At 41.6% G+C, this 25,962-nt stretch overlaps 3 protein-coding genes across 4 annotated transcripts in view; all 3 read right to left on the bottom strand.

Annotated features, from left to right (window-relative positions):
- LOC110168281 (adenylate cyclase type 9) overlaps positions 1-4,270 on the bottom strand; it is a 31,413-nt gene extending 27,143 nt beyond the window's left edge. The window contains exon 1 of the mRNA XM_055152253.1: positions 1,342-4,270. Within this exon, the coding sequence (XP_055008228.1) occupies positions 1,342-3,154 (1,813 nt within the window). The 5' untranslated portion in view covers positions 3,155-4,270. The remainder of the gene's footprint in view (positions 1-1,341) is intronic.
- Positions 4,271-4,704: 434 nt separating this feature from the next.
- srl (sarcalumenin) lies at positions 4,705-13,398 on the bottom strand. Of its 2 annotated transcripts, XM_055152254.1 has the most exons (7): positions 12,415-13,398; positions 8,671-8,766; positions 8,476-8,571; positions 7,940-7,975; positions 7,274-7,390; positions 6,944-7,177; positions 4,705-6,854 (listed from the first exon to the last, which is right to left on the bottom strand). In XM_055152254.1, exons 1-7 carry the CDS (start codon positions 12,473-12,475, stop codon positions 6,043-6,045), a joined length of 1,452 nt encoding a protein of 483 aa, XP_055008229.1. In that variant the 5' UTR covers positions 12,476-13,398; the 3' UTR covers positions 4,705-6,042. The 2 variants fall into 2 exon arrangements, with proteins under 2 accessions (XP_055008229.1, XP_020790372.1); XM_020934713.2 differs by lacking the exon at positions 7,940-7,975.
- A 131-nt stretch (positions 13,399-13,529) lies between these two features.
- Positions 13,530-21,557, bottom strand: tfap4 (transcription factor AP-4 (activating enhancer binding protein 4)). Its single transcript, XM_020934882.2, has 7 exons — positions 21,198-21,557; positions 19,742-19,907; positions 19,534-19,632; positions 19,276-19,446; positions 19,026-19,169; positions 18,039-18,206; positions 13,530-17,962 (listed from the first exon to the last, which is right to left on the bottom strand). The coding sequence occupies exons 1-7, from the start codon at positions 21,284-21,286 to the stop codon at positions 17,804-17,806; spliced, it is 996 nt and encodes a 331-aa protein (XP_020790541.1). The 5' UTR covers positions 21,287-21,557; the 3' UTR covers positions 13,530-17,803.
- Positions 21,558-25,962: the final 4,405 nt, after the last annotated feature.

Below are 25,962 nucleotides of genomic sequence, written 5' to 3'. Positions count from 1 at the left end.
CTTGCCATGGCTCCCACCCCAATATCATCCAAAAGGCAAGAAAACACGAGAGATGTACAACTTTTAGACATGATAAGCATTAATATAGAAAAAAAGAAAACACAGATTCAAGAGAGAGGTCTAGACTGGACTGACCCAGAACAAAACCAGGCTAATCAAAGACTAAATCAAGTGTAATCAGTAGGCACAATTAGCAAGTTCTATCTGGAGCAAGAGTCAAAAAGAGGTAAATAAAACCGCAGGCAAATGTCTATTAGAGAAAGGAGCTTTTCTATTAAATTGTAAGGCAATTCTCTCAGGTTCAGTACAAGGTTAAAAGAAGGGGACACACTCTGCGACTGAATGAAGCAACAAAGAACACAGGTAAGGCCACATACTACAAACTGTAAGAGGATATTGTTTAATTCAAAGCATATTTAAAGCACTCAACATTCTCGATCAATCCTAATATAATGCTGAAAGTCCCGGTGTTGACCTTGGCAAATGGAAATGGCCCTCTCTTTAAAGACACACCAGGGACTATGGCTATGTTATATAGAAAACATCCTGTGGGAGAGCAGATGCACATAAAATGCTGTTTATGATTCATATAATGCTATTGTTGTTATATGCTATCCCTGCTAACCTTGACATTGTAATTATAGACTATGGCTGCACAAAATATAGCAAATTGAATAAGTAGATGTTATCTGTATCACTAGAAACTAAAGTAATCACAAGATTTTAACTGTATTTCACTGCTTGCTTTGTGCTGCTGCAAAACGAATTAAGGACAGATTTAAGAAGGCAAATGAATTGATCCTTGGCATTCTGATTCTTTAACCTTTGTAGCAGTTTGTTGCTCCATCTGGTTATATGGGCTGTTCTGGATCAGTTGCATCATTCCTTTTGCCATTGTGCTAATTATGCTCTGTGGCTACACTACTTGTGTAGCAGTTTTAAAAGGCACATTGTTTAGTGAAAAGGCTGCACCTTTAAAGGTACATGTCACTTCGTTGGATGGTGTGCCACCTTCTCGTCTCCATAAATATGTTAATGATTTACCCAGAATGTTCCACAGTATGGCATAAAGCTCATCTATCTCTATGGGGCCAGGTTACCTTCAGGTCTGTGAAGAGGCCCCTAATACGAAGAAAGCATGTTTTTCAAAGCATTTTTATTTCTGAATGCAAGATAGATAAGTTTGATGCTAAACTGTGGAACATTGCAGACAAAGCAATATAATCTCCATAGAGACAAGCAGGTGGCAGAGCAGGTGGTGCACCTTTAAATTGTCCATTCACAGCCCTAGAGGCAATAATTTTAATTACACAACCAGGTTTTAAAGTAGTTTAGACCTACCTTTAAGCTGATCTGCCACCACACTTTGACCCAGCCTCTCTATGACATGCCCATCTTCGCACTGATAGCGATCATCCAGGAAGTTTGCAGTGGCTTGAGACAGGTGAACTTTCCCAGCTACACCCAGTTGCTCCATCAGATTGGCCAAATTAACGTCATTGGACCAAACATCAAACTTGAAGCGTTTCATGCCGAGAATACCACACAGAACAGTTCCTGTGTGAACGCCCACCCTCATGTTAACCATCTCCTTCTTTTCTTGGCAAAATTGCTCAATGGCTTGAATCATGCCAAGCCCCATTTCCACACAACAATAGGCATGATCTGGCCTGGGCTCAGGGCACCCAGCTACACAGTAGTAACAGTCCCCCAGAGTACTTATCTTTTCACAGCCAGTCAGTTCGCAAAGCCGATCGAAACGCCCAAATAAGTCATTTAATAGTCCCACAAGGGCATGTGCAGACTTGTTGGCAGACATTTTGGTAAAGCCAACAATATCCGCAAAAAGAATACTGACAGGTTCCATTCGTTTCATGTTAAAAGGCCTGAATATGATTTGACCACGGGGGATAGAGGTCTTTTTGTGTTTGTAGTTCTTTGGACTTGATAGAGCTGCTGCTGCACCACTGGTAGAGTACCGTTTGACTGAATGGTCACCAATTTCTTCGTCGCCTTGTTTCATTAGTTCATCAGCCACAATCCTGGGCATAACAGAGTGGATCATCCTCTCCTTTAAGGCTTTCTCTACCTCCAGATCTTTCCCATGCATGATTGCCTGTCCCACCTTGAGGAATGTGCTGCGTGAACGCACTTCTGACATGATGAACAGATGGATGCCTATTGCATGAGCACAGAGATGGAGCAGGACTTTGGCAGGTCCTAACCATCGTAAAGTGTCCCAGTCTGAAGAAGAGGACAAACTCCAGGACTCCCCTGTTTGGGTGAGGTGCAACCAACCCAAACTCTCAAACATAACAGAGTAGAGTAAGCCCAGCATGAGAGAGGCATAAAGGCGGACATGGAGAACGCTGTAGAGCAGAAGGAGCACTTCAATGCACAGTGAAAATGTACCAACAGGAGAGAGGCAAGGTGACCAGCTGTCCTCCCCTAACTGCTTTTCATATGACACATTGTACACAGGGCCCATACCACTTTGTTCATCTTGTTCTAATGTGCCAGTGGAAGTTTCTGGGTCCCTGAAACCTGCTGTCTGAATCTGCGGCACCAAGGTGAGGATGAACGTGACAAAAATGAGTAGAAGAGAGGCCTGATTGTAGTAGTGATTATAGCGCTTAGTGAATGTTAGGAGGAAAAGGAGCAGGCAGAAAACGAGAAATGATACAGTAGGAAGGAGAAAGGTTTTTCTATCACAGCGTGATGGCTGAACAGCAAAGTACACTCCCCAGAGGACAGTGGCAGACACCAGGTAAAAAAGCACATAACGGAATCTCCTTTTGGTCTGAGGGAAGCACCGCTCACGACAGGCCTCCTCCAGGATAGAGGAGTCAAATTTAGGGTTCCAGAATTGTCCCGCAGATCTCTCGAAAAGCTGAGGCATTTTCTTCGGCACACGAAAGTTCTTGGCTGCAGGTCTCCTGGCCCCAGACTCCCCCGAGCTGCAGCTAGAGGAGATGCTGTATTTACAGTGTTTGGACCCCCCCATAAAGCCCCCTGCAAAGGAGCCCAGCGGCCCGCCTCCGTGCTTGTGTCTGATACTGCTGCCAATTCGCACTGAGACTCCTCCATCTCCACTCGAGTCACAACACACTTCTGTGTTGTGAGGCAGCAGCTGCTGATGTTGGGGGGAAGCCATATTGACTTCAATTGACAGTTTTTTCTCTTAAAGGGAGAGTAAAGAAAAAACACAGTGTAATAATAAAAAAAAACTTAACAGTAGTTATTATGGTGTGGCTGAGGTAATTTCCAAAAATGTGACTTGTTCATTACTGCCTCAGATGACGTCAGTCCTGCATTCTTTTAGGTTCTTGGCTGTTTTGACGCACTTGAGATGGTAAAGTTCAGTCTGTGTCTGCTCGGTCTCTGTCCAAAACCACTCAGTTGCACGCCAATGGTTCCACTCATTGTTAGACATTGCATAAAGCCAGCATTGGAAATCGTCTGTTGGTTCAAAGATGCCAATGTCAGCCAATAAAATATGTCCACTGTAAATGAGATTTAAGTCTGTTTTCCAAACTGAAACTTCTTCTGTCAAACAGGGTGGGTGTATGACCTATGACTGGACATTTTCATTTTCTCACTTTCCAGTTGCTCACCACGACACCAGAATCGCAATTTAGACCCTCAGGGGCGTAAAATTCTGTAGCAGATACCAGTAAACACGCTCACCTATGATTACGCTCCATTCTCAAAGCTTTGGTATCAACAAGCATTCAAATAGCCCCTATTGGAAATCCAAGTATCCACATCATGACTGCTCCTGGTCGCAGGAGCAATCTTCAAAAAAATAAACTAGGGTCCGGCCCGTGTTGTCCAAGGAAGTAAAGTTTACCCACAGCAGCTTGGTCCCTCTGGAAATGTCAGACGTCGAAAAGCCAAAGGAGAGAATAGCTAATTAAAACAGTTTCTCTGCTGCGCGCGTCTTCCAGGACACAGTCCGCTGCTCGAAACGGTGCTTTTCAGTCAGGATCTCTCTCAATTTAAGATTTTAAAATACAGCATACAAACGCAATAAATTGCATACTTTGAATGACAAAATATAAGTCGCTACTTGTTTTCATTCCGTGCACGGTCCGGGTTAAGAAAATATGTCATTTTTCCTAATCAGAGCAATATTTGCGTGTTGCAGGTCTATGTCTTGCTTGAAGGTAGTGGACCCCTATCCTATACGGGCGCGGCGGATATCGCAGTCTGCCGCCGCCACCATCTTCTGTGTTTTCTGATGGGCGCCCAGCCGCGTGAAATGAGCGTGTCCCTGTGAGGTGGGGATGATTTATGTCAAGAGCGACGTAGTACCAAGCGCATCCTGGATGTGTCAAAATAAAAGTCAACAGGAAGGTAAGGAACATCCAAATCCATCTGTGCGTTCAGCACACACCAAACTATTTTAAAAAGGCAAATCTATAGCCTATGCTTTCATTTTTTTTTTTTTTTTTTTTTTTTTTTTTACGTAGTCTACCTTTTCAACCAGTGTGAAAATGACCAATTAATCCATGTTATTGTTTTCTGTCGCCAGTTCAAGATCAAGACTCCTTTGTCAAGATTCTAAAATGGTTCGAATAACTTGACTTAACTTGACGCAATATCAAGCTATACTATTAGAAAACATGTAGGCCTAGGTCGAATACCACAATAGCACAATATTAATACAGATAGACTCCGATCAGCAGACTCGAATAACCACAATTTCATGTCAATCAGCAATCTTTATTCGGAAATCTTTTTTCAAGCTTCAAAATAATAATTTAAGTGTTATTTTACAACCAATTCACATAAAATTTAAAACGCAACTATAACATACCAACATGGCAACCACCCCGAAAAACCTGGACCATCACATACAAATGATAAAACAGTATTTATTAGGGTCCGTGTACGGCCCCGTTGGAGTTAGTTTTCTGTTAATCTTGCACTTTTACACAGCACTCTCTAGTGGCCAACGTTTGTATAGAAGCACCACGTGGAGCACACACATTCAGACAAGAACAGTGAGCAAAGGATGGCTTGAATTTGTTGAAAAGGGCGACTCTCAGCAAGGGGGTACGGGAGGTAATTTCTACCTACCCGTTAATATTATCTTATTGATAATGTCCACATGCCATGTCATGATTCTGCTGAATATTTTGAGGTAGGTTTAAAAAGCCATAGGCCTATAGCATCTGCATCAGGTGGAGTGAGGTCAGCTTTCACTTCTCACTACAGAGGTCAGGGGACAACTCCAAAATCCACAAGAGGGATCATTTAACAAATTTAAAAAAGATTGGAATAATACACATTTTCTTCTCTGCTTAAGTACAAAATTAAGCTTTACATGTGCAATTTAATAAATAAACACAGACACATTCTTCCATGTTATTTATGTGGTCATTCAGCTTTCAGAAAGCTTAAGGCAATGAAAAAAATAACACAGTACTGAATGGAAGTAGTAGACTTAAACAAAAACAGTAACAACAGATGAAGCAGAACAAGCCCTCAGATTAAGCCTTGGCCCCTGACCTCTGCTTATATAACAACAATGTGAAGATTGTCAACAATCCATGAGCGTCATTATATATATATATATATATGAAATAGAACGATAGCACAGTCAATGATGCTCACCAATAATCTATTTACTGAAATGTTTCTAACAAAATATCTGCTTTAGTGCAGTTGTCACATTTTGCAACAACCACTTTTCCTGTTTAATTCACATAAAAGGGAACTGGTATCACTAAAATTCCATTTATCTGTTTTCTATTTTGCTTTTTATATTTTTCCCAAACCCAGGTTGTGAACAGTCCAGTTTTTTTTTTTAGTTTTTTTATTCAGTGGTGTTCCATTTCTTGTCAGCACTTGTGCCCTTAAGCTGCCTTTTCACTTCTCCTACTGTCTAACTCCATTCGTACTCTACTGTATATTCTCATTCATAAAAACACAAATCCATTCTTTGTCCCCTTAAGCACTCAGGTATCCTAAAAAGACCAGGCTTATAGTAGCACCCCTTTCTTCAACTCACTTCTCACTCACACTCATCAATTTTCCTCAGTTTTTTCGATAGCGGTTCTTTGGCTTTTCCCCACAGCCTGTAGCTTCACAGGAGGACAGGCCAGGCTGCTTGCCAGAGTTAATGCTGCTCAGAAGAGCAGGTAGCTCATTGGTGATGGCCTTCTCTATTTTCTCCAGCAAACAGCCCCCGATGTAGGAGCACTGAGTGGACAAAGGCTTAAAGCTGGCAATGGGGTTGATGCCAAAGAAGTCACGATAAGCATCACGGTTCGGCAGGTCAAACTTGCTGACATTGGTCTTGGCTAATATGGACTTGAAAATGAAGAATTTGTCTGGGTCATCCACAATCTCCTGAAAGACTAGCTCAGGGTCACTGAAGAAGCTCATCTTCTCTTTAAAGGTTTGAACATATCGGTCAACCAACAGACTGTGAATGCGCACTCGAATGGCATGTTGGCGGATGAAGGCAATTTTGTTCTCCAAGCGGTTCTCGATGACCTGATTGAGGTCCTCGAGGAGTGAGATCTCCTCCCTCTTAAAGAGGTCTCTGCTAGTGTCAGGAGCATAGTCGTATGGCCAGAAGGAGCTGACGTAGACACGAGGAGGTTCGGTCACATTGATGAGGGGTGCCAAGCTCCAAAAGAGTGCTCCATAGACCCTCATCAGGTCCTGGGTGGCTAGGTGGTCAGCCTTGTTCAGGATGATGCGAATCTGAGACTCACGTCCCTTCAGCTGCCTAAAAAGCATCTCCAACTCCAGGCCCACGTCCAGTTTAGTGGGGTCAAACACCACAAAAATCAGATCAGCACGGTCAATGAACCACTGGCAGACATCGTTGAAAGGGTAGCCTGAATGAGAAAAGTAAATTAATTTCTAAAATTAAGAATAACATTTTAAAATGAATGGATTTTTCCTTGTTGCACAAACACTAGCTCACCTCTTTCCTGCTGCTTGCGGTTCTCAATGATTCCTGGTGTGTCCACAAAAGTCACACGCTCCAGCAGTTTGTGGGGCATTTCAATACCAATGAGTTTTTCTAGGAAATTCTGCCCAAACTTCTCAAGGGGGGAGAAGGAGCGTGAGCTGTCTGCAGCCATCACAATACCCTCCACTGATCGGATCTTCTCTCCATGCATAATGACAGTAAACTCAGATGTGGTGGGTTCGGCTCCTATCAAGGTAAATGAAGGGACATCTTCAGAAATTCTGCTCATCAGACCCTTTAGTATCTGAGTTAACTAAAGTGACTAAGCAGGACACACTGCACCTGTGTAGAGCTGATACTGGCTTTCATGTAAACCCAGGAGGTAGTTGATCATGGAGGACTTTCCTACACTCCAGGGTCCCAGGAACAGCACCATTGGCTTGGATGTAATCTCTCCATCTGCACAGGCGAAACAAAAAGTACATTTTTGTTGTTGTTGTGTTGGCCGGTTGATTTTAAACTCATTTATTAACAACAAAACCACAAAGAGGTGAAGCAGCCAGGCGTATTTAATCAAAGCTTAATCCCAAAGCAACCAGGCATAAAGAGAGACAGTGGTTCTTGAAAGCAAGCAGGTGGGTGCTGGCTGGCATTAGAGCTTTATGAGCTTTTTGTACATGGCAGAGATAGTTTCTTTAAAAGCAATGAACAAAACACATAAAAAATACATAGGATAGACCTGGTAATGCAGTGCTTGTTTTTGCTAGTCAGAAAAGCACATGCTCCCCACTCTATACCGTAATTATTTGTACAGTCATTTCTTCCCTTTATTTCATTTTTAGCTCTTTCTTTGTGACCTGATTTCCATAAAAAATGAATGGATGTTGAGAGTAAAGAGTAGAACCATGTGCATTTGCAGGAACTTGATGTATTAAGACAAATGAAGGGGAAGGAAGGAAGACGGAGCATTCCCGGCTTTGCCATGCACAAAGGTAAGCCCTCACCCACCTGTGGCCTGGTCGCCTAGGGTTCGTCCAGGATAGGCTGTTAGATGAGGGGAACAGTTTGTGAAGGACAGGGATGAGCACAGTGACGGTGCAACGTGAAGGGTGCTATCACAAAGTGCATGAAAGAATTCCATATTTGACCCCACATATCAAACATGGACGAGTGAATGTATGAAGGCCAATGTGATGGTGGGGAGCACAATTAATACAGAAATGTGTCAAATAGAGGAAAATATATTTATTAGGTGACTGTACTTAGTTTAGTGTAAGTGCTATTTTAAAACAAAGTAAGTGTATTAATAAACTGATAAACTAATACATTGATAAACCATCTTCAAACATCATCAAACTTGACCTTCAAAATACTGGTGACAATATTTTGACCATTGATGAATTGTTTTGGTTCTTACTTTTGAGATAATAAAGGGAGAGAAATTGTTCAAATGAAAATATGCTTGCTTGCACATGAAGTTCTCCACAAAGCATCCCACACAGATCTCACTGCTCAGCAATAATCTGTGAGCACACAGGTCATACCTGAGATCTCATGCTGCCGCAGCTCATTGTACTTGTAGGCCTGCTCCATGGGTTTGATGGAAGTGTGGTAGATCTTTCTCAACTGTTGTAGAGCCGCTGCAGTTGCAATGACAATAGAAGGTTAGGTTTGTCATTGAAACAATATAGTGCTTTTGTGTTTGCAGACATAAGTTTACAATAATGTGACTTTTTCACCTGCATAGTCTTTTGCTTTCTCCTCAGTTGCAAGTCTGAGTGTTTCATCTATGTGAGATCTGTCCCTGAGAGGCTCGGTGGTGACGTCCTCCCCTTCTGAAAACAAAGGTAAAAATACATTTACTACTTTACACATGTGTAGTACATACTGTAGTTTTAGCACTCTGAGCAGTTGTCAGTCACATTTAAATGTATGAGCTGCACAAAGTGTGGTGATTACTCTAATAAGAGTGTCATGGACAAATATGAAAGCATCATATTACTTCAATCACAGCTGTTAATGCTGTCAGCTCTTTATTTAGAAAGACAGGGACAAAAATAAATACACACAGAGCTGTGTTTGGCTTTACCATGGCTCTGATAACAGATAAAAGCCACAAAGGGACTTCCCTGGTCCAGTACAGTATGGATGCAGAGCTGGACTCATTGTTCCCAACACTAATGCACACAGCCAGTGTACAATCCTCTGTCTTTACTCCTCTATATTTACTCCATTATCACAGAGGTATTCAATGGTGCGACTTGTCCGCATGTCCCCCAGGCCCAGCCCCAACCAAAAGCATAACTGCTTGAGCAGAGCAGTGAAGTGAAAATAAAGGCAGTGTACACACCTCCAGCCCTCTAGCTCTAGCTTCTGCTGGAAAGGCACATGCTCCAAAGCTTTAATTGGTCATGTTTACCAAAGACAATAGCTCTGCAGTTTTATATTTTGTGATAACTTGCGTTACTTGATGTTATTTTATCATTTAAAGTAAACTGAGTGAAATAATTATAGTGTTCTTGTCTCTGACCATGTGCATGAGTTTATGGTATACATTTTGCTCCTCAAATATATTTGTCATGTGACTTAATATGAAATTTTCACACAACTTAAAGCAACTTTAGACTTTACATTGATCTAGACTAGATATAGACTTTACATTGATCTAGACTAGATATAGCAACATACAATACAGCACCATGTTCCTTAATGGTGTAATCAGATTCAAGCTTCTGAGATTTCTCACAGTGGAGCTCAGTCTTTTAACACTGCCCACATGAGCGACCCTAAGTGTTGTTAACTTGTTAACACCCTCTGGTGCGCTGGGCAGCACACCACAGGAATCACAGCTTGTTTTGCCTACACAGGGCGTGTCTTGCATCAGCACTCAAAATTAACCCTGTAGGCACCAGGAGAGTTGAACCCATGACATCTGAGGCTTGGAACCATGTGTCCACAAAGTCCGTTGCCCCACAACACTAGTTGGTTAAAAGAAATACTCCGCTTATAAACTACATCCAGTATGAATGAGGGAGATTTGAGTAGAGTAGGACTCAGTGTCTGGGCTGTGTAGCATCAACATTCATCTCCAGTGGTTCTTTATGATGTCACAGCTGAAGGAGGATATATAATCATTGTACCTTACTACATAGATGTTACAAATATTGCACTGCTTTTTATTATAAGTGTTCTTTATTCTATGAGCTCACAGTGTACACTTGAGTGTGCTAGATTATGTAAAGGTGGAATGGAAGGTAATTGAATTAAAGCGAACATGAGGAGAGCAGAGGGAAGCCCCAGGATATTAGTTGAGCTTTGGGTTCAAGTAAGTCAAACTTAGGGGATTCCTCTGGAATGCTTCGTAAAGGGCATCACATATTATTTTAGCTGCACATATTTAGTTGATATCTTGATAAACTCAAATATATGTTTTCACAGTTTTGACAACTTACTAAAATATTTCCATTGGTCACTGATGTTAATTATCATTGCACTCCATCATCCTTACTCCACCATTATAAAGTCTTTTTTTTTTAGCAATAATAAAAGCTTTAAAGACAGATTTGCCACGTGTTGTTGATTGTTTACCTAGCAGAAACCCAAAAGGAGTCATTGCACTGAGTGACGCATGGTAACAACTGCATCAACCAAAAGCGGCGACAGCAGGAGAGCAGTGGAATGTGTATTTTCTGTCACAAATAGAGGTGTGAGGCGGGTGTGGTGCACAGATGGCAACAGGTGGAGCTGCTGTAGAGCTCCCCCCATCCTCACAAATATACCCCCATGGCTCATGCGCCCGACTAAGCAGGAGGCACAGTGGCTGCATCCTATTTTAAGGATCTGACCAATAGCCTGACAGTTTAACATTTAGCCTAATTCACTCTGATATGAGTATTCTTCTGTTCAAACTGTCATTAAATTTAGACTTGATCTAAGCCTTGTAACTGTGGTCTATTTTTACTCTGAGTAACTGCTGGTAATGAGTTGACAAAGTGAAGGAAGACTAAGAGAATGAAGTAGTTTAAAGCTTTACACAGAGGTGTTGATCTCTGTCTCCCATTGGAAGCATGTGAAGGACACGCTGTACCCTTGGTCCAAGTCTCATGAGAAGATGGAGCCATTCTCATGTCCCCCTTCAAGAGAGGGACCCCTGCACATGTTACGTGATGCCAGAGGAAATCACATGGGGCTGTATGTCGAATTCCAAATAGTTTAGGAAAACAATATGAGGCTAAAATCCTAAACATGGAGATTCCTGAACATTGCCACTGATGTTTAATTCCTAGGCCACCCTACAGCTAAAAATTCTTACATTTTCTAGTCTGCTCATTGCCAACAATGAAGAGTTGTTTATTTACTCTGACTTTATATTCTCACTTGCATATAACCTGAAATTTTCATCGGGCATGCTATTACAATGGCCTGGCTTCAACATTGGGGGCAAGCATGTCCCTATAAGGCCAACTGCTGGGAATAAATTGTGTTTGTGACAGTGCAGAGTGACAGCAGCTGTGCAGCATATCAAAAGCCTAGTGAGGGTAGAGGGGAGAGAGGGAGAGGAGGGAGAAGAGGGAGAAGAGGGAGAAGAGGGAGAAGAGAGGGAGAGGGACGAGTGGAGCTGCACTGGACAGTGTAGGGTTTCAGAAGGCCTTCCAATCTTAGACATCTGACTGGGCCTGGACCACATAGGCCTGTGCCGGGCGGAAGGGCCGAACCCCAAGGACAGGCAGGGGTGAGAGGCAAGGGTAACGCACTGAACAAGGGCGGATCCATATGCATTATCTTAAATGGGGAAAATCTCTAGGGGCAGCACATCAACAGAATTGTATTGAAATTATTGCATATTGCATTGTTAGTTGAGCCACTTGCATCAATACAATCATTGTTAACTTTGAACACTGTTATCTATATATCTATGGGACATCATGGAAGTCAAAAGTGAATCTAAAACAAAATGCTTCCAAAGCCTCTTGAGCCTCATCGTACAAAAACTTTCCATTGGCCAGAGCCATCTGAAAGCATGTCTGACCACTGCTCAAACTCTACAATGGTCACATCTAAACACTTTGACTACAAAAAAACAAAACAAAAAATGAACTGTGACAGTTAAAGACATACTATTCAACATGGTGACTTTTTCAGTAATAAAGAAGGACAGTTTTTAAATAGTTGAAGCTTAAAAAGGATGGTTATAAATATATGTCTAACCTCGCCTGGTATTTCATTCTGTCCCCATGTACACCTACGCTGTGTAAGTCAGTATGGGTTACTGACAATACTGACAATAATCTACTGACAGAACATAAGAGCCACGAAAATACAAAATAATGAGTTAAAAAGTTTTGAAACCCAAAATTATGAATGACATATTTGATGATATATTTTACAACCAGCCCTACTTGGCACATGAAACACAGTAAGCCTAAAGTTTGTACTGACATAGAAAGCCAACATAAAAATAAGGTAATTATTGTAATTCTTACCTGCAGCAGCCTGCAAGAGTAGCAGAGAGAGCAGACAGCAGATTGAGAGCGTACCCTTCATGATGGCTGCCAGGAGAACTCTGATAGTTTCACATACTATATATACCGCAGGCAGGAAGGTCAAAGGGCGCGGAGGAGAGGCGAGGCGAGAGGAGAGGCGGGCACTGAGGCCAGCTGCTGGAGGGGCTGTGTGTAAGAGGTGTGAGAGAATACCACGCCAAATGTACCACCAGCTGATTGCCCTATTCAGAGTTCACCGCCTGGTCGCCAATCTCTGCAATAAATTTTGATCAGTTTATATTTCAATTAAAAAAATACATTTCCAATGGATGTACTCGACCCCATTTTCACAAACTGTAATATTTTCTGTATTGAGAGTATCTAACCCTATTCATTATGTATCAGTTTCAGTTTGAGTGTCAAAAAGTGCAGACTTGCCAATCCATTGTACTCTGATTAACAAAATGTGTAAATGATACATTTTATGTACTCAAATGTGGACATTCCAGCATTATTCAAGAACATCTGATCTTATATTTCAGTGAGCTGTGTGAGTGTTATAGTGTGATGGGAAGTATAAAAGCTAATAAGGACATGCTTTGAACATGGGAAGGACCCAAGTTTAAATCCTTAACTTGGCTAAATGCAAGATGGATTAGGGCTTTATCACACTCCAGCAGACACTGTGCACACATAATCTTAATTCCAATGAAATCTCAATGGTACAATAATCCAGAAATGTGCCTGGAGTTGCATACCAAATTATGTTTGCCCCGTAAGACTTTTAACACACACCAAACAAGTATTTAGCAAGAATCTTGCTTGACAGCACTTTTTAAATGATCTCACAGCTTGCTGGTGGTATTATACAAATACATTCTGAAATGTGGTGTATTGTAGCACAATACACTACAATAAACAATGAAGACCTACAAACAGATCTTACTCCGATATTCTTAGTAAACTCTGAAATCATTGTTACATATTCAGCTCTATAGCTGAAACGATAAAAGAGAAGATTCCCTATTGTTGCCTAAAATACTTTCTCAAATTTTGACCAGTAAGTTAATTTTGTTACGGTGATATTAGAGCAAAAACACTCAAAGTCCCCAGAGTAAAAAACAAGGTACAAACTTTATTATTCTGTCTTTACAAAGGCACAGGCCTCTTTTCCCCAAAACATTTCCTCTTAAAAAAAATAGCTTCTTGATGACTGTATACATTGACAGGTCAAAAATTAAAAAGTACAAAAAAAAAACAAAACAAAAAAAAACAAATATATGAAAATGTGAACAACTTCATAACAACAAAAATCTGAAAGCATGAATGTTGGCAAAATAATAAAAAGTGTTTAATGGGGGAAAAAGGACAAAATATATACACAGCTGTAAAGTTTTTGCTTTTACCTCAAGTAGGAACTGTACAGAAAGCTTTCTTTGTCTGATACAAAAAATCTCCCCTTGTCTAGTACAGTAAGTGCTTAATAGTTTTTGTTCTGTCAGGCCCACTATACTCTGATATGTCCATGCTTTTGACAAAAAAAGACAAAAGTAAATTTATGAGACACATAAGGACTACGCAAACGTAAGGCATACCTCGATATTCCGGAAAATTCCCTCTTTCATTGATAGAGTTAAGTGCCCCTTTGTTTTGTTTAACAGACTACAGTGCAGCTGACATCAATATATTTAAAGGGCAATTCTATGATAGATGCAATGTGTTGAACCTGAACACATTCTCTGTCCAGCAGCTCCATCTATGCATGTACAGAACAATGACTTTGAAGAAATGCACATTTCACTTAGAGTTTGTGAGTCAAGAGCTGCATTCATAATCTCTGATGTCCCAGGTGTGGCTTTCCCATGTCTCACCTGGCTTCAATATGCAGGGCAGATATGACTGAATGGAATGTTTACAAGCACTGCACCAGTGCACAAGAACAAGTGCAAATCCAGATCTAGATGACACTGTGCGCTCTATTTCAAGAGAGTGCTTATATGAAGATAATATACCAGCAACACGTATGCTTATAATAAATGAAACAGCACAAGTAGCTTAAGCCTACATACGTCAGCATGTATTATAACACCCGAGGTGTGAGACCCTCTCATGGGGACTATGGGGTTAAAAACCATAGGGAGACGTACAACAGGTGTGTACATACTGTAGTCTATTAGAGCCCAGTGGCTGTGTTAAGGCTAGCGCCACAGTGCCTCCATGCACTGGAGGAAGGCTGTACACACCTTCTCCATCTGGACCTTAAATTCCCACCCCAGAAATGATCATAAAATGACACGAAAAAGGAAAGAAAATATAGCATACAAAGTAAACAAACAAGACAAGTGATATAGATGTTAGAAAATGCATAGAGCAACTATGGGCTGCCCATTATCTAATCAAACTTCAAATATCCATGGTTTAAGAAGAAGCTCTTTAAAGTCATCAAAAAGGATGATTGTACGTCAGTTTTGTTTGAATGTATGAGGTGGATACAAGGCAGACAAGGTGCCACTCTCTGCACCCACACCATCCAGACCACCTCTTAGACCCTGCTGATTATTTTGACTTCTTATCATAAGAGGAGAGTGTCATCATCATAGCACTGTATTCACTGTAGATAGGCAATGACTGAAACAAACATGCAACAACATATGGGATTACTGGGAACCCAGCCCAGTAAAACAAAAAGGCAAAAAGACAAAGTAGTAATGAACCGTTAAGTGCACTCCTAAATCGTGCTTGATTTCCTGTTAGCACCAAGAAGTCATGAAAACCGTTTTTTCAACATGACGCTTATACAGATGTGGACAAAACTGTTGGTACTCCTCTGGCAATGGAAGAAAAATCAACAATGGTCACTGAAATAACCTGAAATTAAGAGAAGCAATAATAAATAAAAATGTCCTGAAAAATAACCAATGAAAATCAGACACTGCTTTTGAATTGTTGTTCAATAGAATTATTTAAAAAAACAAACTAATGAAACTGGCCTGGACAAAAATGATGGTACTCCTAGAAAAGATTGTAAATACTTGGACAACTGGGACATGTTAAACTTAGGTGTGTCCTCTAATTGGCATCACAGGTGTCTTCAAACTTGTACTCAGTCAGTTTGCCTATTTATAGGGTGACATGTGCTGTTTGGTGACATGATGGATAAAGTGAAGAAGAGAATTGTGGCAGGAGACTAGAAAGAAAATGATAGACAAGCAGGTTAAAGATAAATGCAATAAGACCATCTCCAATCAGTGTGATGTTCCTGTGATTACAGTTGCACATGTTCTTCAGAAGTTTAAGGTCCACAGGACTGTAGCCAACCTCCCTGGACATGGCTGCAAGAGGAAAATTTATGACAAACTGAAAAGATGGATCATACGAATGGAAACCAAAGAGCCCAGAACAACCTCCAAAGAAATTAAATGTGGAAATTAAATGTAAACTTGAAGGTCAAGGTATATCAGTGTCAGATTACACCATCCATCACTCTTTCAGCCAAAGTGGACTTCATGTGAGGACACCACTGTTGAGAGCAAATCATAAAAAGTAAGACTGGAGTTTGCCACAATTCATATTGACAAGCCACAATGCTTCTGGGTATCTTTTGGACAGATGAGGCAAAACTGGAGCTCTTTGGCAAGGCACATCAGCTCTATGTTCATAGAGGCAAAAATGAAGCACACCAAGAAAAGAACACTGTCCCTACTGTGAAACATGGAGGAGGCTTGGTTATGTTCTGGGGTTGTTTTGCTGCATCTAGCAGTCTTGAATCTGTGCAAGATATAACGAAATCTCAAAACTATCAAGGTATTTTGCAATGAAATCTGTTGCCTAGTGGCAGAAAGCTTGCTCTGTCATAGGTCATGTGTCTTCCAACAGGATAATGACCCAAAAAATACAGCTAAAAACACCCAACAATGGCTACCAACAAAACATTGGTCTGTTCTGGAGTGGTCTTCTGTGAGCCTAGATCTCAATCCTACTGAACATCTGTGGAAGGAGATGAAATATGCTGTCTGGAGAAGGCACCCTTCAAACCTGAGACAACTAGAGCAGTTTGCTCATGTGGAGTGGGTCAAAATACCTGTTGACTACAGTGACCATAATTCTGTTTGTGAAAATCAGGACACTGTATCGGGAGTGGGAGGTGGGGCCTTGCCATCGACATTGAGCTACTCTCGCAACGCTTTTTAATGTTTGTCGGTGTCCTGGTGAGCTTTGAGGTCCCTGGCATCCCCACTGAACACCGAAACATATGTGCCTGCTTTGCACACTGTGCACATGGCCTCCCACTTGTCTCGACCAGGACAGAAAGCGGGGAATTTCTTGTTCAAGTCATTGTTAAATGTGCATTTACACTTCGGCATGTTGCAGGCTGACCAACTGTTTGTGTTTGCTCACTCCTTCTGAGCAAGAGAGCTACAAGAGCCGGTCAATTTAACGGCCCAATGAAAAATAATGAAACCCGGATATTTCCATCACTTTATATAAAAAAAAACAAAACAAAAAAAACGGACGGCCAGGACAGGATGTGAAAAACATGTCCAGGGAAAAATTGACATTTGGTGACCCTACTGTTGGCTGGTGCAGAAGTCTCATTGACAATTACAGAAATCGTTTGTTTGCATTGTTTGCATCGTTTGCATCGTTCCCATCAAAAGGTTCTGCAACAAAATATTAAGTTAAGGGTACCATCATTTTTGTTCAGGCCAGTTTCATTATTTAGTTTTTTTTTATGATTCGGTTTAACCACAGGTGAAAAGCAATGTTTGATGTTTGTTGGACAATTTTCAGTAAATTTTTATTTATCATTGCTTTTATCAGTTTCAAGTTATTTCAGTGATGATTGTTGATTTTTCTTTCATTGCCAGAAGAGTACCAACAATTTTGTCCACATCTGTATCTATTACATTCTCTTTGAAATTCTAGCTTAGAGAATCCGAAGCATACAAAATATTATCTCTCAGGAGGGATCTAAAGATAAACAAATTCAAGATCCCAAAAGCCGTTCTGAGGACAGGAAAAGTAAATAGTTGCAATGATTACCAATTCTACATGATGTGTCTATAGAAAAATGGATGTGGAGCTTTCTGAGGAAAACTTTTTAAAAAAGCTTTCATTGAGTACTTGATAAAATAATACGATATAGATTAAATTTAGAGGGCTGAAAACAAGGACTGCTAGAAAATTTAAACCAGTCTAAGATTCAGTCTATGCCTCTGGGCTGACAAAAAGAGCGTTTATAAAAATCTTAACGAGTGCTTTAGTCTGTCTGTCAACCTTATGAAGGTCCTCATAGTGCTGTTGAGCGTGTATGTGTGTATGTGTGTGTGTCTGTGTGTGTGTGTGTATGTGTGTGTGTGTACGGCATGCAGAAAGAAAGGAGTCCTCTTCAGGGCAGTGAGCAGTCATCTGGCCCGTCACTGTTGGAGGCTGTGTCTGAGCCGACAGCTTCTGACAGAAGACGTCCAGAAGTAACAATAACTGCTCTCCTCTGCTCCTCCTCACCTGCACTAGATTTACCCTGGGTGCCTTCAATGTGCTGGATTGCCTGAAAGCATAATTTCACAAGTTAATTTGGCACCCTCTGGTGGCCATACTTTTGTTCACACTTTGGAGAAGCTTACTTGAACAATGGTGTCCAGATTCTGTCGCGATGTAGACACTGTGTTGATAACAGAGGCCGGACCCATGGTTACCACGGTGACGTGATGGGGCAGTGGAGGTTGGACAGGTGCAGGGACAATAACCGTAGCATGATGAGTGGGGGCAGGAGGGGTGGCTGGTGCAAGCACCTGAAAAAACCCATTCAAGCACTTTTATACACTTCTGTGACAAGACAGGCAAAATTTTGTAGTCCCTGATTGTGATTAGATGTGGAGGTTTAATTTAGCACAGGAATCAAAGAAGTTTAGATTTAAAAAAAAACAAACAAAAAAAACATTTATTTGAGACCTGCAAATAAGAATTTTAGATATTCTCAGTAAATGCAGTGAAGCTGTTGTAAAGTACCAATCATTGTTTCCGCTGAGCTCAGCATTGCCAGATGAAGTGTTTTGTCTGGCAGGTCCTGCTAATCAATTCAGTGTCATGTTCAGTTTGGGTCAGCTGCAGAACCCAGATCCTGCGATTCACTGAGAGAGATGCTTTACTCTGTTAACAAACTTGAGTTGTTTACTCGGCTAACCAAAGACACTTTCGATTCTTCTGATAGAAAGAAAAGATTACATGAAAGCCAGGGGACTATATCTTAAAGTGAGAATTGTTTTACTGTGTTAAAAAGACAAGGTGTCAACTTATTTAAAGGTGCTATGTGAAACTTTTACAGCGGGGGAGGAGTCACCCGATCCATCTTGCATTCATTCAACTATAGGTGTTTTTATTGGTAAGCACCTTGATAAGTGCACTCTTATTGTAAGAAGGACTGCAACTCCACTGTCAACCATTGAAGGCAAAGTAACAACATCGCCATAGAGACAAGCAGGTGGCATACCCTCCACTGGAAGTTGCATAGTGCATCCTTTTTTGGAAAGTACCACTGAGATTCAGAATCTCTTTCTCAGGAGAGTCCTGGCCTAGAGGAGATCCTATTTTACATGTGCATTTCTTTTCACCTGTGGGCTGTGCACTGGAGTGAGGTCCCTCTCCAGCTGTTTCTGGTGCTGAAGTTGGACAAGGCTTTGTGTCTGCTGATCCTGCATATGTAGGGCAAGAGCTTTCAGCTTCTCAGGATAAAACTGTGCATCCAGTGAACGCACCTGAAAAAAAGAACAATTGGCCAAATAAATTTTGATTGGCCAAAATCAGTTTCAGTTGGCAAAAATAAATGTCTATTTATTCAGTCCCAGTGTAACAATGACTTACCTGTTCTTCCAAGAGCATCCTGACAGAACGCTCCTTTTCTAGCTGCTGCCTCAGTTCAATCATCTCGCGTCTGAGGTCCTCTGTCTTCTCCTCCTCTAGAATATCAGGAGACCCAATCCCTTCATCTTTTTCTTCTGCACGCCTTCTTTTAGGAGATGATCCACTTAGTTCCTGTTAAGCATAGAAAAGGTAAATGGACATAATCATTGAATTGCTTTATGGATCTTTAATGTTCTAGTCAAAGTTGTGATTATTTACTTGTATGATTCGTTTGAGCTGACTGTTCTGTTGCAACAGCCGTGTCTTCTCCTGTTCTAAAGTAAAAATGTAGTCCGCAGTTTGTTGCAGGATAGCAGCCTGGTTAGATAAAGACAATGCATCAAATATAAGGAAGAGAATAAAATTTTTGAACCTGGAGGCTCTGCACATGCAATTTATTTTTTCAGCCAATCACTCTGGGACACACCTTGCTGAGCTTCTCTCCATCACTGTGTGGGATGAGTGTTTTCAGTGACTGAAAACCAGCATTAATGCTCTGCATACGCCGACGCTCATTGCTATTGGCAATCTCTCTGCGTATTCGTCTTTCCTGGTCCCGGGCTGTTTCAGGTGTTAGAGGAATGTTGGCCAAACTGCAGGACAATAGGTGGAGACATGGTGAGTTTCCTTGATAGTTTGCACTGACTCAAACAAATACCGTTCACTGTCTCTTGACATATTTTATGAATATATTTATCATTATTCATATATTTATACACTATGCATATATCATCAAAAATAACTTAAGCAGAGAGAGTGACAGGCATATGCAGTCTAAAGCACTGTTGTAGGCCATTTACTAACCCTAGTATATGCCCATTAGCGTAATTACAATCATTGTAATTTTTTTTCTCTAATTTCGAGCACTGTCTATTTGAGCACTAGACTACATTTCCCAGAATGCCGCGTCACTATCGAGCAGCTGTGCATGTATCCCTCCGCCTCCGTTCAACCCCGAGCTGCGGTCGACGTATCGAGGGCCTTCCGCGACAACACACCCCCTTATAAATTTTACACCATTTAAATTACCAGCTTCTTCGCATGGATAGTGGGCCGAACTATCACATATATCAAAAAATACATATGTTTCGCTTTGTTAACAATGTAAGAGAGAGTCCTCATCATTGCGAGCCTTTTCAAAAACGCGTGCTCAAAGCACACTTTTCATGTCCTCCGCCATTACAACAATGCGGCAGGCAGCATGGCAGAGAGGTACGGGCGAAAAGACGCAATGCGAGAGGCGCTTGAGTTACAGTGGGACCGTCTATTAAATTGGCTGTATGCATCGACCGTTCTCAAAGCATTTTTAAATTACTGCCCCAGCTTTGAGCGACTGATTGTTAAACCATGACGCCACTCACATGAAACAAGTCCAGACCCTTCGCTTTTAGCCCAAGCCACAAGCATGGCCGCACTACCCACAATAACTTCTGATCGGTCTGAGGTAAACGGTAACGTGTGGCTGAAAAAACAGACTATTCCGCCGACTGTGACGCCCGCAGCGAGAACCATACTCTTGTAATGCAAATCACCGCACACTAATGTGACACTTGAGAATAATTTAAGGATAAATAGACCGCGGACGCGCTCTAGAGCGGAGTAACAGCGTGGCGTGCAGTACCACGTGGTTTATGTTTGTTAGCTTTGAAATAAATGATTTTTGCGTAAATGAGCGAATTAATTTGACGCGTTCGTGTACCAGCCCAGAGCTGGTTATAGTCATGTAGTTGTGGTGTCATTATAAAAGCCCGCAGCTTCCCGTGAGTAGGTCGTGTACACAATAACATCTGATGAAGCATGTTGCCTCAGCGCGCCCTACTCTCAAACAGAGATGACTTCCACGCACCGCATCGCATATGCAGTGAATGCGTGTGTATACGTACCTACAGAGACCTCCAATGACTTCTTTCTCCGTTTTTCTGAAATGTTGCAAAGAGGGCACCTTCTGAGCTGGTACCATGAAATACTCCATGCTCACCACTCGCCAGTTTTGGTCCCCCCCTTCCCCAAAAAACACAAAACAAACGCTCTAGATTAAGAAGAAAGCGGCACCGTTGTACAGAGAAAACTGCCGTGATGCAACGCGAATTTATCCTCAAATAATGTATAATCTCGTCTGTGTAAAGTGGTAGTTTGAGGCTGCTGAGAGTTGTAATGTTACTCGTCTTCCAGCTGATGGGGTTCCCTCGTTGTGTGTGGCGCTCTACCTCGCTCTCTCTCGCTCCCTCCCCTTGCCTTCTCCCTCTGCATGGCCCTGTGTGTGTGTGTGCAGCTGATGGGATGGCTTTCAAGGCGGGAAACAGCTGGTAGGAGTCACACTACTGCACTACCGAAAGCCTCCTTCCGCACAGAGACGGCAGCACAGCATGTAAACAAAGGACTATTTAGCGCGCCGATTAAACTGCGTAAAGTCTTCCAGTGGACAATGGCGAAATAGTATAGTAGCTTTTTACTTGATTAAAAATATATCGTGTCGTGTTTCACTATATTTCAGCTTCTCCTGAGCCCGCAAAATATGGATGGTTAATTGAAGGTGCGATGTGAATGCTCTATGAATATGCTTTGCCCCTTGAATGTTCCACAGTATTGCATTAAACTTATATCCATGTATTCAATGAGGTTTTACTGGACATAAATAAGTAAATAGTTAGTCGTAGTAAAAAAAATAAAAAATAAATAAAATAATATTGGCTCGTATTGAGAGTAAAGTTGGCCTATGGGAATATCTATATCTGACCGACGGGGAAATATATAAATATAAATAAATAAATAAATAAATATATATAATATATATATATATATATATATATATATATATATATATATATATATATATATATATATATATATATATATATATATATATATATATATCTTGTCGCGGATGGACGCTCAGCTGCGCGCAAGGAACAGATCAGCTGACGAGTTGGCACGCTGCACAGCAACAGTGAGAGGGAGGAAGCGGTAAAAGCCTGGTGACAATTGTAAACTATCGGTCAATTAATTATCTATAGGCTACTGTATGATTATATCTCCATGGAAACATCAAGAAGAGACATCTTTTAATTCTCAAAATAGCCCAATCAATTGTGTCACTTTGCACAGGCCTGTTTGGCTGCCCAATGGACTAACAACATCCACACCTCAATACAAGACACAAAAAGACTGCAGTGCGCAAAACTACATTAAAAAAAGCTTAGATTAATTTTCTTGATGTAGCCTGTAGTACACACTTGGTGAGGTGAGAATGCACATGATGCAGGTGAAGCCTAAATTTGCAGAAACAGTGGATTAGCAGAGCAGATTGTGGGCCCTTTATGGATGAGGCGCTATTAACATTTCTAGTGGAGGATCCACCACCTGCTTGTCCTTGCAGATGTCAATTTTACCCGGAATGTTTCCAGGCATGGCATTGGGCCTACATTTTTCTATTTCCATGCAGACAGACAGGTGACAGGTACATTTACAGTAAGCTCTGTGGAGAGGCGACTCTGCTCACAGGTATTTTTGAATGGTAAAAACACTTGCTTTGCTTGGAATGGAACATGCAGGCAAAGCAAAAACAGCTTCATGGAGATAACGAGGTGGCAAATCCTACACAAGAAAAGTCCTTCTTTAAATACTTAAAGGAGCATTATGTAACTTTCTGATATTCTGGGAATGCTGCACAGTATGGCATTAGTTTAATCTATGTCCACAACTAGGTGGCACCACCAGGCTAAGTTACAGGTCAGATCCATGGAAAGGTAAGCTTGCTCACTGCAAAAATGTATGTTTTTTGAAGAGCAAAAATGTATGTTTTTTGAAGAGTCTTTTTAGTAATAGTAACCAATGAAGTTTAGTTTATTCATTTATTTGATATTCATCAAATATCTGAATAAACTAAACTTCAGTGTTCTCCCATCAATTGATTTTGTTTTTTAATCAAGAACATATCACCTATAGCCTTGGTCAGACAGAAGTAAACACGTATTTACCCCTACCCATTTTTACAATGCCATTATAACAATAATCATGCTGCTGCCATAGTCTCTTGGTCACTTCACACCATAGTGTACCAGAAACGTTAATTAGAGCATCTTAGCCTAAACAATAGGAGGTGGGCAGCTGACAGACTCAAGGTAATAGAGCCAAGAGAGTGCCAAGTAGCCTACTAAAGTCATGTCTTGCACCACTTGCTCACTTGACACAGTATTGTAATCAGGCAATGTAGGCCTATGCTACAGCATTCACAGACCTATTTGTGTCCATTTTTACAGTCCTAAGTTTAAGGACAAAATGGGCCTTTATTATTGTTTTGATTATCACCAAAAAGTGTCATGTCCTAAAGTCAGCTTGTGAGCTTATTGTTTTGTTGTCATTAAAATGATCCACATAATTTCTTCCCTGTAGGCTATAATAAAATATGAATAGCTTGTCTGACTACTAAGAATATAAGTGTTCTATAGCATAGGCCCTAGGCTAACACAAGAGATGGTCGTGAAAACAGAGTGAGGCGAGTTTTGAGAGGACTGCCCCGCGGAGGGGCGGAGCAGTAAGCATGCGCTGAGCTGGCAGACTCTGGGCTTGTCCTGACGGGCTGGCTGGGCTCCGGGCGGCTGTCTGTGTGCTTCAGACACTCGTGGAGGAGACTGCCATCAACACTGTGTCTCCACGAGTGCTTAGAAAAGAGGAACCCTTTAGACACGGCCGTAACTGCGACCAAACATAACGAACAGCCCCGCCGCGGCATCTGGAAAAGCACGACAGAAGAAGGGCGACCCTCCTTTATCACAGAACCAAGCTGCCCGCCCTGCCTAAAGACCACTGCTGCCATCCTTCAGGAGAACTACTCCCTTACCCCCCGAGGAGAGCCACGGTCACCCATTGGACCACCTCTTTACCGACAGTGCCATTAAATGATGCGCGTTAAACCAACGATAAAACCTATGCGTTTTTGATGTAACTAGATCCCTGGTCTCCGCTTTTTCTTAGCTTGGCAACAGTTACGGCAAGAAATTTGGGTGTTTACACTTTGTGACGGTTCGCGGTGGAGTGATAATATGCACAACGGAGAACTCCACGGTGACAAACAAGATTGTTAATACATTTTATGTTGATTTGACGCAGTTTGGCTGCGACAGAGTGTTTATGTTTGACAAGAAATAATTCTGACAATGGTCTGGCTACAGACCTCCTCTATAAGCCTTTAATAATATAACAATACGTCACTTTGAGACATTGTTTTAATTGTGGAAAACGCGAAAAAAAAAATTAAAAAGGAGTCACTAATCGGAGGAGACGCCTGAGCCAAAGGACTTGCGTGCAAAGTTTGCCCTGGCAGAAGGAGAGCCAAGTCGGAGACATCTCGGCCACATCCACGACATTTTCCTATAAGGTGAGACCTGTCAGTGTATAGGAGTTTATTGGAACATTTGTTTTGTGTGGTAAAACTCATAGTAGTGGCCCATTTTATGTGGTTCTCCAGCTGTTATTTTATACTGCCCATTTCAGACCGGTTCCGTGGAGAACACGGCATTTGAGCGTCTGTGTAGTTTGCAGACGTGTTGTCATGCCTAAATAAAACATGTGGCACGTGACTGTCAGCCCTATCTCGCATCTACTAATTTGTGACAGCACTTTTTAGAACTGTTCAAATCCTAGCCCGCTTTGGGGTGTTCAGTACTCCTGCTCCGCCAGCTGTTGTGCAAGAAGAGAGGGTTCACCTCTTGTCACAACATCTGATAAAGAGTTCAACGTCTATAGACCGCTGACTGTCACTTCAACCTCATTGATAAAGCAATGATAATGTATGACCCTCAACACAACTAGACAGCAAACAATCATTTAGTAAAAGATGGATTTTTATTGTGTTCTGTAGCGATTAGCAGGAGTATAGAACGACGTTATGAGTACTGCAATGTCTCAAATGAAGTGAATATGGCGTTTGTGTTTTCTCTTCTTTCTGCGCCACAAAATGCCAAAGTTGAGGCCATGTAGTGCAGGGGGCAATGATGAGCCCAGGCCAGATAAAGAGCTATTTTCCTCCAATTAAGCCAGTGCGCTGTTCCTGAGCCTAATTGTGCCATGGAGTTTGGGATGGACCGTCTTCTCATTGGCTGCCTCCCATGGGCCATTGTTCCAGAAGATGCCAGAGGAGAGAGCTGAGTCCTGCCAAGGCAGACCAAGCCTGTACTGAGGGGGAAAAGCTTGGATCATTATAAAGTGCACTGCCATGCACATTAAAGGAAAGTGTGTGGAATGCGTATATTTCCAAGATGAGAGATGAACCATATTATGTGTTGAAGCATTTAAACTCTATGGTTCACTCAGATAGCCTGTTAGCCCAGTGGAGGTCTGGCCGCTGGCCCAGTGGACCCCCTCTAAAGTATGCAGGGAGAGAGGCCGCTTGGGTTTTCTGCTCTGAGGGACTCAGACTCCCTCCTCCAGGCCCCTGCTATTTAATCCATAACCCCTGTGTGAACTGTGCACGCAGGTGCTCTTCTCGTCCATTGCCTGCCACTCAATCAGCTGATTCTCACTTGATCCGTTCTGAAGGATGGACTGTGTTCATATGTCATAACATATGGGTTTATGGGACTGGAATGAAATTGGAGGCATTTCCATGGAAGAATTTCCTGTCAATACAAATAGATTATTGTAGTTTGT

Source organism: Boleophthalmus pectinirostris, unplaced genomic scaffold (genome assembly GCF_026225935.1).
Source record: "Boleophthalmus pectinirostris isolate CB_2022bp ecotype Guang Dong unplaced genomic scaffold, ASM2622593v1 HiC_scaffold_17, whole genome shotgun sequence".
Lineage (NCBI taxonomy): Eukaryota > Metazoa > Chordata > Actinopteri > Gobiiformes > Gobiidae > Boleophthalmus > Boleophthalmus pectinirostris.
The sequence above is the reverse complement of the archived record's forward strand: the minus strand, read 5'-3'. Positions and strand labels throughout refer to the sequence as shown.